Raw genomic sequence first — 17,220 nt, forward strand, 5'->3', positions numbered from 1 at the left:
TTGACTCACATCCAGGCCTCTTTTACAGAGCATTTTTCAGTAGCATTTTTTTTTTTTTTTTTTACTTGCATTAAAGAAAGACTTTTCCAAGGCCAGGTTTTGCTTAATTTTTTTCTTAAACCTTCACATCTTTTATGGCTATTTTTCCTGGACAATACTATTAGAAAAATACTATACTCAAAGCTTGCTACAATTTAAAATTTTTTTTACTGCCAGCCTGTCCAAAATTATGACATTTATTTAGTAAAGCCATAAAGAAGAGAAACAAAAGTTGCTTTTCTTCTCCACCCCAGACCCGGCCATAGAAAAAGTGACAGAATTTTACCCCATGTGAAAGTTATTGCCTGTGATTGATGAGACAGATTTATCAAACAAGTGATGCACGTCGATCCTCTTACCTTAGATACATTTAGATCACAGCTGGAGACAGAGCGCACCCCTTGTAACTGTGCCGTCAGAACTAGTTTCTGTGTTTTCCCAGACTTGTCCCTTATTACAGCCAGGTCATACTGTGGAGGGGGTGGCAGGTCACACTGTGGAGGGCCCGGCGGATCCTCATGTAGCTCTGTGCTGGAGATCACTTCTATCAGGCCTACTTTTGGCTTAGTCTTGCTTTCGGTCATTCTCTCTATGGATGGTTTAGGTTTCTCTTCTTTCAGGGCGATGTTGCTTAGCTGTTCCAGTAATGATCTGTCCGGGACTGAGGGGCAAAAGCAATATTAATAACCTGAATGAATCATTAACTAAAACTGAATGTACTTCAGTAGATAAATAAATACAAAAAAAACACGTGAACCCCCTTTGGCACGCTGGGAGCCTGAGAAGTCTTTGGTCCGCACATTTTCACACATAAGTCCCATAATGTTCTCTTCAGTTGGGTATTGGCTCAGTTCAGATGAAAAAGCTGCAGATTTTGGGTTGAACTCTTTTACACACTGATTATGCCTCTGAAGTGGACAGCAATGCTGATATAGAGGTGCATGACCTGTATGTTTGATGTCCTATGAGCGGTTTGTGCTCTCTGTCCCGATCACTGCATGACCCCTTTAAAGATATATTCCAGGTCTGCATACTTCTGTATTGGAGGTGAGCGAGACTGGTTATGTCTACTAAAGTCCACTGGGACAGGTGCACAATTGTTAGGTACCATGCACACATCCTAATGATGAGAATGGCACAGGTGCACGATACCTTGGGCTCTGGCAGGTTTCGGTAACACCGTAACAGACGTGAGATCACCAATTCTACTCACCTCTAGATGCAGGAATTTAAAGAAGTATTATTGTTTCATAAAAACAGGATTTTTGGTTGCTTACCGTAAAATCTGTTTCTTGGAGCCTTCATTGGGGGACACAGGAACCATGGGTGTATGCTGCTGCCACTAGGAGGCTGACACTATGCACAAAAAAAGTTAGCTCCTCCTCTGCAGTGTACACCCCACTGACTGGCATTATGAACCTCAGTTAGTGAGAAAGCAGTAGGAGACAAAACAATAAGGTTGAAACATAACCACAAACATGAGAACTGTAAACGTGAGAAACAGTCATAGAACACAGAACAACAGAAACTGAATAACAAGGGAGGGTGTTGTGTCCCCCAATGACGGCTCCGAGAAACAGATTTTACGGTAAACAACCAAAAATCTTGTTTTCTCTATCGCCTCTCAATGGGGGACACAAGAACCATGGGACGTCCCAAAGCAGTCCCTGGGGTGGGAAAAACAGACTTCCATCAGGTCAGAGGACTCACCACTGCCACCTGCAAGATCCTTCTGCCAAGGCTGGCGTCTGCCAAAGCGTAGGGGTATGGACCTTGTAAAATTTGGCGAACGTGTGGATGGAAGACCAGGTTGCTGCTTTGCAAAGCTGTAAGGCGGAAGCCCTGTGGTGCACCGCCCAGGAGGCACCGACTGCCCGGGTAGAGTGAGCCTTAATCCCAGGAGGGGGTACTCTGTTCTTGACCCGGTAAGCCTCCAAAATTGCCGTTCTGATCCAGCGAGCAATAATCGCCTTGGAAGCCGGCAGGCCTCTACGCGTGCCATCAGGAATGACAAAAAGAGAATCCGTCTTCCGGAAAGCGGCCATTCTAGTCAGGTTGATCCTCACCGCCCTGACGAGGTCCAGCTTGTTCAACGATCGCTCCAGAGGATGAGTCGGAGCTGGACAAAAGGAAGGTAGAACGATGTCCTCGTTGAGGTGGAAGGTGGAAACCACCTTAAAAGGAAGGAATGCGGAGGCCTGAGGACCACCTTGTCCTGGTGGATAATCAAGAACGGAGGTCGGCAAGAAAGGGCCGCCAACTCGGAAACGCGGCGGATCAAAGTGATGGCCACAAGAAAGGCCACCTTCCAAGACAGAACCGACAGGGAAACCTCCTTGAGAGGCTCAAAGGGGGAACCCCTCAGAACATCCAGCACAAGATTTAAATCCCATGAATCCACAGGGGCCCTGTATGGAGGGACAGAGTGGGCTACTCCTTGAAGGAAGGTCTTAACCTGTGGCTGAGGAGCTAACATCTTCTGAAAAAGGATGGAGAGCGCAGAAACCTGGCCCTTTGGGAAACTAAGAGCAAGGCCCGAATCCAGCCCTGCCTGAAGGAAGGCCAGAATGGAAGGCAGGGAAAAAGACATAGGTGAAACGCGGTTGGACTCGCACCAACGGAAGTAAGCCTTCCAGGTAGGATAGTAGATCCTGGAAGACGAAGGCTTCCTAGCCTGGATCATAGTATGAATCACCCGATCCGAAAGTCCAGACGCTCTTAGTACTGCGGTCTCAACAGCCACGCCGTCAAACTGAGCGACCGAGAATTCGGGTGGCAGATGGGACCCTGGGACAGCAGATGGGGTCTGTCTGGAAGGCACCAGGGGGCGTCGACGAGAAGATTGACGATGTCCGCAAACCAAGATCTCCAGGGCCAATCCGGGGCGATCAGAATGACCGGCACCCCTTCCACCTTGATCTTTTTCAACAGCTTGGGAAGCAAGGGAAGGTGTGGAAACAGATAGGGGAGCACGAACTGCGACCAAGGAATGGCCAGAGCGTCGACGCCCACTGCGAGAGGGTCGCGAGACCTGGAGACGAACCGTGGAACCTTCCTGTTCATTCGGGACGCCGTGAGGTCCACATCCGGAGTCTCCCATTGAAGGCAAATCTGATGGAAGACCTCCTGATGCAAGGACCATTCCCCTGCCGCGAGGCCCTCGCGGCTGAAGAAGTCGGCGGCCCAATTGTCCATGCAGAGGATATGCACCGCGGATATCACCGAAACCGTTGCCTCTGCCTAGAGGAGGATCTTGGATACCTTGGCCAGGGCCAAGGAGCTCCGAGTCCCCCCCTGATGGTTGACATATACCACCGCTGTGGCATGGTCCGTCTGGATTCGGATTGGTAGACCCCTGAGAATCCTCTCTCAGTGACGAAGGGACAAAAAGATGGCCCGAATCTCGAGGACATTGATTGGCAGAGTTGACTCCTGCGCCGACCAACGACCCTGAACAGTCAGGTGGAGAAACACAGCACCCCAACCGAGCAGGCTGGCATCCATCGTCACCACCTGCCTGATGAGAGGTGACGTCAGCGACCAGTTGAGGGACCGTTTGACCCGGGGAGAGAGTCGGATCGGACGATCCAGGGAGAAGACAGACCTGTCCCACTGTGACAGGATGGCCTGCTGAAGAGGTCGTGAGTGGAATTGGGCGAAGGGAATAGCTTCCAATGTCGCTACCATCCTCCCCAGAACCTTCATGGCCGATCGGAAGGAGGGAAACCGAGGACCCTGGAGCAAGCATACGTCCCGACGAAGGGTGGATCTCTTGTCTTCGGGAAGAAAGACTCTGGTCTGACGAGTATCGAAGAGCATGCCCAGAAGAACGAGGTGCTGAGAAGGAATAAGGCAGGACTTCTACCGGTTGACAAGCCACCCGAAACGGTCTAGGGTGTCGAGGACGATGAACAGACTTTCGTGAGCCTGAGAAAAAGACGGAGCCTTGATGAGGATGTCGTCGAGGTACGGAAAAAGAACCAGGCCTCTGACCCCCTCAAGATGGCCATCAGCGCTGCCATGATCTTCGTGAAAACCCTGCGGGCGGTTGCGAGACCGAACGGCAGGGCGACAAACTGAAAATGCTCCTGATGTACCGCAAAACGCGGGAAGATCGGGACATGGAGGTAGGCGTCCTGGATGTCTATGGAGCACAGGAATTCCTGAGCCTCCATGGAAGCAATTACTGAACAAAGGGATTCCATCCTGAAGTGTCTCAGGCGAACCCTCTTGTTCAGCAATTTGAGATCCAGAATGGGACGAACCTTGCCGTCTTTTTTCGGTACCACGAAAAGATACGAATAGAACCCTGAGAACCGCTCTTTTTCTGGAACGGGAACGATTACCCCGGATTTGAGGAGGGAATCGATGGCTGCAGAGAAACCCGGAACTAGAGCGGGGTCTCTTGGAGAGCGGGGTCTCTTGGAGGGCGGGATTCGAATAAACGATCCCGGGGCCGAGAAATGAACTCTATTTTGTATCCTGAGGATACCACTTCCCTGACCCATGCGTCCTCCACTGAGGTGATCCAGACGTCCCTGAAGAAGAGGAGATAGCCGCCCAGCTTGGGAGGTGCGCTGGGGTCTTGCCGTGACTCATTCCGAGATGCATCTTCCAGTCCTAGACCTGGAAGATCTACCTTGGGAGTAGCGGGAACGCCAGGAAGGAGCGGGTCTAAAGGATACCGTCTTCTTTTCTTGACACGCCTGCGGCCTCTGCTGCTGTTGGGAAAAGGAGTTTGACCCTGCGAAGCGACGAAAAGGTTGAAAGGACCGAAACTGCCGCCTAGGAGGAGGCCGGCGAGGTTTGGACTGTGGAAGAAGGGAACTTGTGCCCCCGGTAGCGTCCAAGAGACGAGATCCCTGAAAAGGCAGACTGGTAAGGGACTTTTTCGGTGACACATCCGCCTGCCAGGCCTTGAGCCAAACGGTACGACGGATGGCAACAACATTACTAGATGCCTCAGCGGCACAAGACGCGGCATCCAGGGAAGCAGAGACCAAGTATTCCCCAGCGTGAGAAATCTGGGTGGCAAGTTCCGCCAGCTGTTCTGGTGGAGCTCCGGCCACAATGCCCCGACGGAGTTGTTTGGCCCATTCGGACATAGACTTCGAAACCCAGGTGGAAGCAAAGGCCGGGCATAGGGCAGACGCGGCAGCTTCGAAGGCCGACTTAGCAAAGGACTCTATGATTCTATCGTTGGAATCTTTCAGAGACGCTCCACCAGACAGCGGGAGGACTGTGTTGGTGGAAAGTCTAGAAACAGGCGGGTCCACAGAGGGAGAAGAAGTCCAGTTGGCGATGAGATCCGAGGAAAAAGGATATGAAACACCAAGACGCTTTCCTCTTTGAAAACATCTGGTCGGATTCTCCCTTTCTCTGGTCAGAAGCTGATCGAACTCAGGGTGAGGAGTGAAAACCTTGGAAGGTGTTTTAGACGGTCTAAACGAAACCGCCTGATCTGCGGGTTCCGTAGAGGAATCTTTGATGCCACATGTCTGGTTGATTGCTCCAATGAGACTCTGAACCATATCCCTCATGCTAGCGATTTGGTTCGAATCCAGCTCCAAATTATCCTCTGAAGGCGCATCAGAGAAAGCTTCGCCTGACTCAGGTGAGGAGGACCGGGGGAAAGCCGACTGCAGAGAAGGACCGTGTGGCGAGATGGAACGAGAAGAGGACTCAGACCGGCGTTCCTGTCTGGATCTTTTGCGGCCTATAATGGGAGGCTCGGACAGAGGTTCCTGCGACCCGCTGGCTACTGTGGGAGTCTGCAGGGGCAACCTATCAAGTACGGACACAAGGGTCTGGGACACCCGTGTTAGATCCGCTACCGAATGTGACAGAGCGGAAGCCCAACCTGGGGTGGAGGCCTCATTCTCAAGCGGAGCAGCAACAGGGGGATCCTGAGCGGTGGGCATAATGGGATTGCTGCAGGCCTGACAGAGGGAAAACCAAGGGACCCCCCATGACTACCCCGGATTTGAGGAGGGATTCTAGGGTAGGAATACTCACCTAAAACATCCCACGTCATCTGTTACTAACCTCAAACCTAAGGCTAGGTTCAGATTGCGTTAGGGCAATCCGTTTAGCGCTAAGCGCTAGCGGATTGCGCTAACGCAATGTCTTTTTAGGGGTCGCGTTAAACGTCCCCGCTAGCGCAGATCCCCGATCTGCCAGAGCGGGGAACGGACCTCGGGCGCGCCGCGGACGCTGCAAGCAGCGTCCGAGGCGCGCCACAAAAGACCGGCACATCGCTAGCGCGTGCCGAAAATGGCACGCGCTAGCAATGCGCTTTAACATTGCTGGCAATGGGAGCGCTAACGGACGCGTTGCACGGCGTTAATTTCGCCGTGCAACGCTGTCCATTAGCGCTCACACTAAAACGAAATGAGAACCTAGCCTAATGGGGAAGGTATCAGACGTCCAGGGAGCTGGTGATGGACTTCCTCGTCTCCTCCAATCGACAGGCTCTGGTGGGCGAGTGGGTGGGGGACGGAACTAGGACTGAACTTCTAAGCACGCTTGTGTGCTAGGATCTTGCTCCTGCTGTCGGATCTATGAAGATACGGGGTGGCAGTACACGCCGTACTCATAGTCCGTATTGTGGGATCACAGGTGTGACTGTTCACCCTGTATCCCTCCGGAAAACCTGAAAGAAAACGACACACATTGATGTAGATAAGGGTCTAATGAAAGACCCGTGTCCACCTCCTACCGACACTAAGCTAAACTGAGGTTCATAATGCCAGTTGGTAGGGTGTACACTGCAGAGGAGGAGCTAACTCTTTTTGTGCATAGTGGCAGCAGCATACACCCATGGTTCCTGTGTCCCCCAATGAGAGGTGATAGAGAAATAATTATATTCTTAGCATAATAAAAATGTACACAATTTTCCAGTATCTTTTTTTTTCTAATTTCTTAAGATCTTTGCTTACTGTTGTTCAACAACATCCTACATCCAATGAATAACGGTTGGGTCATGTAATGATCACACAAGTACACGGCTTGTCATATGACGCAGCTCTGGTATCTGTACTGCAATTATTTTCTTGTCCAGCACTGAGCAGAAATGATTTTCTATCCTTTGGAAGTAAACAATGAAGGTTCATACAGAATTACAGCAAGTGGAAGTTATGTGCAAAAAATCTGCAGCATAATGTAGCACCGGCTAAGTGTGACATGTCAAGAGATCTCATGCACAAATGGAGGATATTTTGGGGACATTAGTGTACAATCAGCACCAAAGAAAACAAAAACAGATTTGCTGCAGATAAGCTGCAACCCCCCCACTCCAAATATTAACCTAAATGTATTATTAGAACACATTCATTCACCTTCTTCGGTTTTTCCTTTTGTCTTTCTCGGCTTTTTTCCTTTTAATTCTAAGCTGTTCCTCATCTGCTGTGCGGCACCTTTCAGCTTGAATGGAGCGATGCGGTAAGAATGGCAGAGGACGACACGGAGCTGCTGCTCCATGTACTTCATTGCTAGGCGGATGAGCTGGTCTTTTTCTACTGGGTCTTCATCAGCTTTCTTCAGGACCTCTGGGCTGTAGGCAATGCTAATTACTGGCAGAAAACATCACACGTAGTTACTACACAATTGCACATCTTCAGTGCTATAGTCACTAAGATTTGATAAAAGCATTTTGTTTCTCATTTAATTTCTAGAATAGGAAAAATGCAATTTTCTAATATACATATATTTAAAATTCTGCTTCCATATCGGTGTTATACCCATGATATAACCTCGGTCCATGCACCAAGAAATGGTAAAGGCCGTGTAACACATAATAGGGCTACAGGAAACTGATTACACATGGCATCAGTTATGTGACCCCCACCCGTCATTCGTGCATCACAACATGTGAAGAACATCATGTCTGACAGTGTCTGTGTAGGTGCTTCAGGCTCTGTTCACTCCTGCATTTATCAACTCATTTTTAGAAAAAACAAAATGAATATGATGGAAGTGCTGGATCCTTCACATAATGGACTGCAGCGGTTCCTAACAGACCCCACTGACTATAATAGGTGCAGTATGAGTTGTACACACGTCCAGAAGTCGCTCACCTCCCAATGCAGAAGTGAACAGCACTGGGACCTCACCTCTTCCCTCTAAAGTGTGTGCAATGTATGACACACCAGAGTTCACCAATGTCTGCACAACACCTGTGCATTATAAGGTCGGTTGTGCACATTGGACAGTCACGGTCGGAGTACAGACATCGATGTCCGGACTGGTCACGGATCTTCTGACCCGAATTTGACAGCCTTATATTGAGTTTGGGTCAGGAGATGCACGGCTGCTGCACACACCACAGTTCAGACTAGAGCCAGGATTGAAACTGGCTGTAAACAGCAGACAAAAGGTAGAGTTTCCCTTTAAATCTGGATGACGCCGAGCAGGCTGCAATCTTATTTTTTCTTCCTTACTTGATTCTCTTAGGTTTCTAAGACAATAAGGCTGCCATCACACTAGCAGTATTTGGTCAGTATTTTACATCAGTATTTGTAAGCCAAAACCAGGAGTGGGTGATAAATGCAGAAGTGGTGCATATGTTTCTATTAAACTTTTCCTCTAATTGTTCCACTCCTGGTTTTGGCTTACAAATACTGATGTAAAATACTGACCAAATACTGCTAGTGTGACGGCAGCCTAAGAGTGTCTGATTACAGATATCAACTTTCATTCAATTACTCATGTCCATCTTTTTACATTCCTGTGTAGAAAAGTTATAATAACAATTTACTATTTCTTTGACAGTCCAGGATTGGCAGAAATAATGTTGGTTCTCTCTCACCTGCTCCATCCGTCATGTCCACTAATTCCCCAGCTACGAGGGGCACAGGATGTCCATCAGATTCAGGATCCGGGACCCTTCTCCATCCACAAATGTTAATAAAAAGCAATTGTTCATCTGGTTCCTGCATGTATAGTTATTAAGAAACACATGTTAAATGGTAACGAAGTAATTCAAATATAGTTAAATAATGTGAATATAACGGTCTATGCATATTATGATTTTGGAAAAATTGAGTATTTGTACGGACAGTAAAATCCCTTTCTCATTGAATACATTGGAAGACACAGGTCTGAGAGTATACACTGTGCTAAAAGTGATTGACAGTGGGCAATAGCCTCTAAGACGTTAGGCAACTCAGTTTAGAGCCAAAAGCAGTACAAGAGCAAAAACGTGCATAGAGTATATGTGAGGAAAGGGAAGACGAGCTCACAGAAAAAAAGGCCCCTACATCTGCGTGCAGCTGCCCGCATGCAACGACCAGTATCTGAGATCCCCTCAATAAAGCACCCCCTTTGAAGATCTGGGATGGGATGGAATGGGGAAAATACTCACCTCAAACATCCCACGCCATTACTAACCTGAAGAGGAATGAGACGTCCAGGGAGCTGATGGACGTCCTCGTCTCCGCAACCGACAGGCTCTGGTGGGCGAGTGGGTGAGGGACGGAGGCAGGACCGGACTTCTGAGCACGCTTGTGTGCTAGGATCATGGTCCTGTTGAGCGATCTATGAGGATACGGGGTGGCAGTACACGCCGTACTCATAGTCCGTATTGTGGGATTACAGGTGTGACTGTTCACCCTGTATCCCTCCGGAAAACCTGTAAGAAAACAACACACATTGAGGTAGATAAGGGTCTAATGAAAGACCCGTGTCCACCTCCTACTGACACTAAGCTAAACTGAGGTGCATAATGCCAGTCTACACTGCAGAGGAGCTAACTTTTATAGTGCATAGTGTCAGCCTCCTAGTGGCAGCAGCATACACCCATGGTTCCTGTGTCCCCCAATGAGAGGCGATAGAGAAAGGAATTGAACCCTGGAAAGAGAAAGTTGACCAAAGGCATCCTGAACTATCTCCAAGATGGTCACACAAATAAGGCTACTTTCACACTAGCGTTAACTGCAAACCGTCTCAAATCGTCTTTTTTCAGAAAAAAACGCATTCTGCAAAAGTGCTTGCAGGATGCGTTTTTTCCCCATAGACTTGTATTGGCGACGTATTGGCATACGTCGTGTACGTCGTATGACGTATGCGTAGAAAATTGGCGACACGTCGTCGGCAAAAAACGTTGATTGTAACGTTTTTTGTCTCCGCCTAAAAAACGTGTCACGACGCATCCTGCGGCATGCGTCGTTGGCTACAATGGAAGCCTATGAGCGACGGATGCATCGGGATACGTCGTATGACGCAATGCAGCGCTGCAATACGTTTTTTTACACTGAGCATGCTCAGAAGCTGGATTTTGTTGCCAATTGGCCAGACACCCCCAAATCTATATAAACCTGGCCTGGGCCTTCAACCCCACATATGCCAGCAAGACACAGAGAAGCAAGGAAGCCTGCCAGCAAGAGCCAGCCAGCCACAAGACCCCCAGCCTGCCACAGGAGCCTGCCACAGGAGCCTGCCACAAGACTCCAGCAAGCCTGCCACAAGACTCCAGCCACCATAGAGCCAGCGTGAGTATTGCAATTTTTGTGTGCATCGGTGTGCCTGTGCATTTGTGTGTGTATGAGGTACTGACTACAGCAAGAGCTTAAAACCTGAAGAGAACCAGAGGCCTGCCATCGTCCTGCAACAGCCAGTGCCATGCTAGAGTCCAGATCCACCCTGATGCCAGCCACTGTGAAGACATGCAGCTCCAGCCGGAGGATTGTCAGCCTTTTTTACGTGTGTGTGTATGTGTGTGCGTCTTCTGTTTGGGTCCACCTTTCTGCCTTTGTTGTACATATGTGTATTTGCATAAAGCTTATGTGCTTGTGTGTGTGTGTTCGTGTGTGTGTGTGTGTGTATATTTTTGTACGGCTGTGTGCTTTTGTAAGTATGTCTTCATGTGCCTGCACCTTAAGGCCCCGTCTCACATAGCGAGTTCGCTAGCGAGATCGCTGCTGAGTCACAAGTTTTGTGATGCAACAGCGACCTCAGTAGCGATCTCGCTATGTGTGACACGTACCAGCGATCAGGCCCCTGCTGCGAGATCGCTGGTCGTGTCGGAATGGCCTGGACCTTTTTTTGGTCGTTGAGGTCCCGCTGACAGCGCTGAATCGGTGTGTGTGACACCGATCCAGCGATGTCTTCACTGGTAACCAGGGTAAACATCAGGTTACTAAGCGCAGGGCCGCGCTTAGTAACCCGATGTTTACCCTGGTTACCAGCGTAAATGTAAAAAAAAAACAAACAGTACATACTCACCATCTGTTGCCCGTCAGGTCCTTTGGCGTCTGCTTCCTGCTCTGACTGCCGCCGTAAAGTGAGAGCGCAGCGGTGACGTCACCGCTGCGCTCTGCTCTCACTGTACGGTGGCACACAGTCAGAGCGGGAAGCGGACGGCAAGGGACCTGACGGGCAACAGAAGGCGAGTATGTAGTGTTTGTTTTTTTTGGTAACCAGGGTAAACATCGGGTTACTAAGCGCGGCCCTGCGCTTAGTAACCCGATGTTTACCCTGGTTACCCGGGTGCCGCAGGGGGACTTCGGCATCGTTGAAGACAGTTTCAACGATGCCGAAGTCGTTCCCCTGATCGTTGGTCGCTGGAGAGAGCTGTCTGCGTGACAGCTCCCCAGCGACCACACAACGACGAAACAGCGACGCTGCAGCGATCAGCATCGTTGTCTGTATCGCTGCAGCGTCGCTGTGTGTGTCGGGGCCTTTATTATGCCTTCGCCAATCTTATGCCTGTTCATGTGGGAGGGTATGTGTCCACGTTCAGGATTGCATCAGGATTTGGTCAGGATTTTTCATCAGTATTTGTAAGCCAAAACCAGGAGTGGGTGATAAATGCAGAAGTGGAGCATATGTTCCTATTATACTTTTCCTCTAATTGTTACACTCCTGGTTTTGGATTACAAATACTGATGGAAAATCCTGATGCAATCCTGAACGTGGACACATACCAGGCATGTTTGTGTGCATCTTGTTGATTGCATGTGCATTTGTCCATGCCTAATTGGTTAATTGCCTTTTTCTGATGTATTTACTAAGTATAGTGGTCTGTGCAGCATGTAGTTTAAATGTGTGTATTTTTTTTTTTTATCTTTTTTTTTTTTTTTTTTTTTAAATCGGATGTATTTTTGCAAAGTCTAGTCTGCAGCTTGTGGTTTGAATGTGTGAGCGTGCGTTTTTTTTTTTCTATTTAAAAGTGTTGATTTTCTGTTGAAACCATTCGCAGTTGATGTACCGTACTTGTATTTAAAATAAAGAGCATTTCAGCTCCTAATTGTGATGTGAAAAAAAAAAAAAAAGAATAATAAAATGTTTGTTAAAAAAATGTCCGTAGTATCATTTCAGAAAGGTAAATTTAAAACTGGTGTATGTACCAATGGTTACACATGCAATACAGAGTTGGTTGACATCTCATTTTTTAATAAAGGTTATACTTTAAAGTTTTTTTGGGTGAGGTGATTTTAGAAAATAAAATGTGGTAAATATATTTTTACATGGTGGGTTCACATTTAAAAATATTTTTTTGGGGACTTGGAAATGAATGGTATAACGTGCACCTGTTTTTGGTGTTCACCTTTAACCCCTTCACCCCCAAGGGTGGTTTGCACGTTAATGACCAGGCCAATTTTTACAATTCTGACCACTGTCCCTTTATGAGGTTATAACTCTGGAACGCTTCAACGGATCTTGGCGATTCTGACATTGTTTTCTCGTGACATATTGTACTTCATGATAGTGGTAAAATTTCTTCGATATAACTTGCGTTTATTTGTGAAAAAAAACGGATATTTGGCAAAAATTTTCCAACTTTGAATTTTTATGCCCTTAAATCACAGACATATGTCACGCAAAATACTTATTAAATAACATTTCCCACATGTCTACTTTACATCAGCACAATTTTGGAACCAAATTTTATTTTGTTAGGGAGTTATAAGGGTTAAAAGTTGACCAGAAATTTCTCATTTTTACAACACCATTTTTTTTTAGGGACCACATCTCATTTGAAGTCATTTTGAGGGGTCTATATGACAGAAAATACCCAAGTGTGACACCATTCTAAAAACTGCACCCCTCAAGGTGCTCAAAACCACATTCAAGAAATTTATTAACCCTTCAGGTGTTTCACAGGAATTTTTGGAATGTTTAAATAAAAATGAACATTTAACTTTTTTTCACACAAAATTTATTTCAGCTCCAATTTGTTTTATTTTACCAAGGGTAACAGGAGAAAACGGACCCCAAAAGTTGTTGTACAATTTGTCCTGAGTACGCTGATACCCCATATGTGGGGGTAAACCACTGTTTGGGTGCATGGCAGAGCTCAGAAGGAAAGGAGCACCATTTGACTTTTCAATGCAAAATTGACTGGAATTGACATGGGACGCCATGTTGCATTTGGAGAGCCCCTGATGTGCCTAAACATTGAAACCCCCCACAAGTGACACCATTTTGGAAAGTAGACCCCTTAAGGAACTTATCTAGATGTGTGTTGAGCACTTTGACCCAACAAGTGCTTCACAGAAGTTTATAATGCAGAGCCGTAAAAATAAAAAATCATATTTTTTCACAAAAATGATATTTTCGCCCCCATTTATTTATTTTCCCAAGGGTAAGAAAAGAAATTAGACCACAAAAGTTGTTGTGCAATTTGTCCTGAGTACGACGATACCCCATATGTGGGGGTAAACCACTGTTTGGGCGCATAGCAGAGCTCGGAAGGGAAGGAGCGCTATTTTACTTTTCAATGCAAAATTGACTGGAATTAAGATGGGACGCCATGTTGCGTTTGGAGAGCCCCTGATGTGCCTAAACATTAAAAAACCCCACAAGTGACACCATTTTGGAAAGTAGACCCCCTAAGGAACTTATCTAGATGTGTTTTGAGAGCTTTGAACCCCCAAGTGTTTCACTACAGTTTATAAAACAGAGCCGTGAAAATAAAAATTCCTCTTTTTTTTCACAGAAATTATATTTTAGCCCCCAGCTTTGTATTTTTACAAGGGTAACAGGAGAAATTGGACCCCAAAAGTTGTTGTCCAATTTGTCCTGTGTACGCTGATACCCCATATGTGGGGGGGAACCACTGTTTGGGCGCATGGCAGAGCTCGGAAGGGAAGGAGCGCCGTTTGGAATGCAGACTTAGATGGATTGGTCTGCAGGCGTCACGTTGCATTTGCAGAGCCCCTGATGTACCTAAACAGTAGAAACCCCCCACAAGTGACCCCATATTGGAAATGAGACCTCCCAAGGAACTTATCTAGATGTGTTGTGAAAACTTTGAACCCCCAAGTGCTTCACTACAGTTTACAACGCAGAGCCGTGAAAATAAAAAATCCTTTTTTTTCAAACAAAACTTATTTTTTAGCCCCCAGTTTTGTATTTTCCCAAGGGTAACAGGAGAAATTGGACCCCAAAAGATGTTGTCCAATTTGTCCTGAGTACGCCGATACCCCATATGTTGGGGTAAACCCCTGTTTGGCCACACGGGAGAGCTCTGAAGGGAAGGAGCACTGTTTTACTTTTTCAACGCAGAATTGTCTGGAATTGAGATCGGATGCCATGTCCCGTTTGGAGAGCCCCTGATGTGCCTAAACAGTGGAAACCCCCCAATTATAACTGAAACCCTAATCCAAACACACCCCTTACCCTAATCTCAACGGTAACCCTAACCACACCCCTAACCCTGACACACCCCTAACCCTAATCCCAACCCTATTCCCAACCGTAAATGTAATCCAAACCCTAACCCTAACTTTAGCCCCAACCCTAGCCCTAACCCCAACCCTAGCCCTAACCCTAGCAATAAACCTAGCCCTAACCCTAGCCCTAACCCTAGCAATAACCCTAGCCCTAGCCCTAATGGGAAAATGGAAATAAATACATTTTTTTATTTTTCCCTAACTAAGGGGGTGATGAAGGGGAGTTTGATTTACTTTTATAGCGGTTTATTTAGCGGATTTTTATGATTGGCAGCCGTCACACACTGAAAGACGCTTTTTATTGCAAAAAATATTTTTTGCGTTACCACATTTTGAGAGCTATAATTTTTCCATATTTGAGTCCACAGAGTCATGTGAGGTCTTGTTTTTTGCGGGACGAGTTGACGTTTTTATTGGTAACATTTTCGGGCACATGACATTTTTTGATCACTTTTTATTCCGATTTTTGTGAGGCAGAATGATCAAAAACCAGCTATTCATGAATTTCTTTTGGGGGAGGCGTTTATACCGTTCCGCGTTTGGTAAAATTGATAAAGCAGTTTTATTCTTCGGGTCAGTACGATTACAGCGATACCTCATTTATATCATTTTTTTTAATGTTTTGGCGCTTTTATACGATAAAAGCTATTTTATAGAAAAAAATAATTATTTTGGTATCGCTTTATTCTCAGGACTATAACTTTTTTATTTTTTTTGCTGATGATGCTGTATTGCGGCTCGTTTTTTGCGGGACAAGATGACGTTTTCAGCGGTACCATGGTTATTTATATCTGTCTTTTTGATCGCGTGTTATTCCACTTTTTGTTCGGCGGTATGGTAATAAAGAGTTGTTTTTTGCCTTTTTTTTTTCTTACGGTGTTTACTGAAGGGGTTAACTAGTGGGGCAGTTTTATAGGTTGGGTCGTTACGGACACGGCGATACTAAATATGTGTACTTTTATTGTTTTTTTTTATTATTATTTAGATAAAGAAATGTATTTATGGAAATAATATATATATTTTTTTTTTATTTAGGAATTTATTTTTTATTTATTTTGTTACACATGTGGAAATTTTTTTTTTTTACTTTGTCCCAGGGGGGGACATTACAGATCAGTGATCTGACAGTGTGCACAGCACTCTGTCAGATCACCGATCTCACTAGAGTGCAGCAGGCTTACCAGCGCCTGCTCAGAGCAGGCACTCGGTAAGCCACCTCCCTCCCTGCAGGACCCGAATGCCGCGGCCATCTTGGATCCGGGACCTGCGGCGAGGAGGGAGGTAGGAGACCCTCGGAGCAACGCGATCACATCGCGTTGCTGCGGGGGTCTCAGGGAAGCCCGCAGGGAGCCCCCTCCCTGCGCGATGCTTCCCTATACCGCCGGTACACCGCGATCATGTTTGATCGCGGTGTGCCGGGGGTTAATGTGCCGGGGGCGGTCCGTGACCGCTCCTGGCACATAGTGCCGGATGTCAGCTGCGATATGCAGCTGACACCCGGCCGCGATCGGCCGCGCTCCCCCCGTGAGCGCGGCCGATCGCGTATGACGTACTATCCCGTCGGTGGTCATACGGGCCCACCCCACCTCGACGGGATAGTACGTCAGATGTCAGAAAGGGGTTAATGAACATTTCTCACATCATTTCAGCAGGGTGTTTATCGTTAAACATTACCTAGTTCAGGGGGTGGTCCAACTATAAATCCATTATACTTATTACAGATACACCAGGGACCAGGACCACAGCCGCAGCCTGTGTTCCCACCAGGACCAACCCACCAGGACCAGCCCACCAGGACCACATCCAACAATCGTTAAAAGTAAGTTTTGAAGACCCCAAATCTGCTACTTCAATGTGTAGAGCAGATTGCAAGTGTCTTTTAACTTACAGAGACACCAGGACCACAGCCGCCGGCCTTGCTACCGCCACAATGTCCTCTTCTGACAGCCCTCCTCCACAGCAACAGCGTGTATCGGTAAGTTAACACAAAAAATGTTTTTTTTTTTGTTTTTTAATTTACATTTTTGTTGATCACTACATGCATAAATTATGTTTAAACAGGAAGCTGAATCAGATGAGGAGCTGTCAGAAGGGGGCGAGACGGGTGGAGAGATGCAAGTGGAGGAGGAACCAAGTTTAAGTAGTGGTGAAACCGTTGCTTCACACATCACACTGCACCATACACAAAACAGATTTTCATACTTAACTAAACACAGAAAATATATGCCTACATTAAAGAGAATTTGTTTCCTTTATTTCAGTCTCCTGCTGCTCCTGCTGCTGCTGCTGACCAGTCAGCAAATCGTGAAGGTTCTCCCAGCCGCTCCCAGAGTCGGCGGAATCATCGCCGTGGTCAGCCATCAGTGAGTTTTTTTTTTGGAGGGGGATTCTATTGGTACTTTTGTGTTTCAGTGTACTAATTTATTTGTTTTTCTTCTTCTTTTTTTTTGCACAGGCTTCACGGCATGCTCCCGCCGAAGACTACGATGACGATATAGACATCGAATGT

At 46.9% G+C, this 17,220-nt stretch overlaps 1 protein-coding gene across 4 annotated transcripts in view; it reads right to left on the reverse strand.

Annotated features, from left to right (window-relative positions):
• Positions 1-17,220, reverse strand: part of PIH1D2 (PIH1 domain containing 2) — a 34,338-nt gene that overhangs the window by 3,388 nt on the left and 13,730 nt on the right. For all 4 annotated transcript variants that reach the window (XM_077249781.1, XM_077249778.1, XM_077249782.1 and 1 more), the window contains exons 3-5: positions 8,846-8,969; positions 7,377-7,610; positions 399-700 (exon numbers count right to left, since the gene is read on the reverse strand). In XM_077249781.1, the coding sequence (XP_077105896.1) occupies positions 399-700; positions 7,377-7,610; positions 8,846-8,969 (660 nt within the window). The remainder of the gene's footprint in view (positions 1-398; positions 701-7,376; positions 7,611-8,845; positions 8,970-17,220) is intronic.

The sequence above is a fragment of the Ranitomeya variabilis genome, chromosome 4, assembly GCF_051348905.1.
Source record: "Ranitomeya variabilis isolate aRanVar5 chromosome 4, aRanVar5.hap1, whole genome shotgun sequence".
Classification (NCBI taxonomy): domain Eukaryota; kingdom Metazoa; phylum Chordata; class Amphibia; order Anura; family Dendrobatidae; genus Ranitomeya; species Ranitomeya variabilis.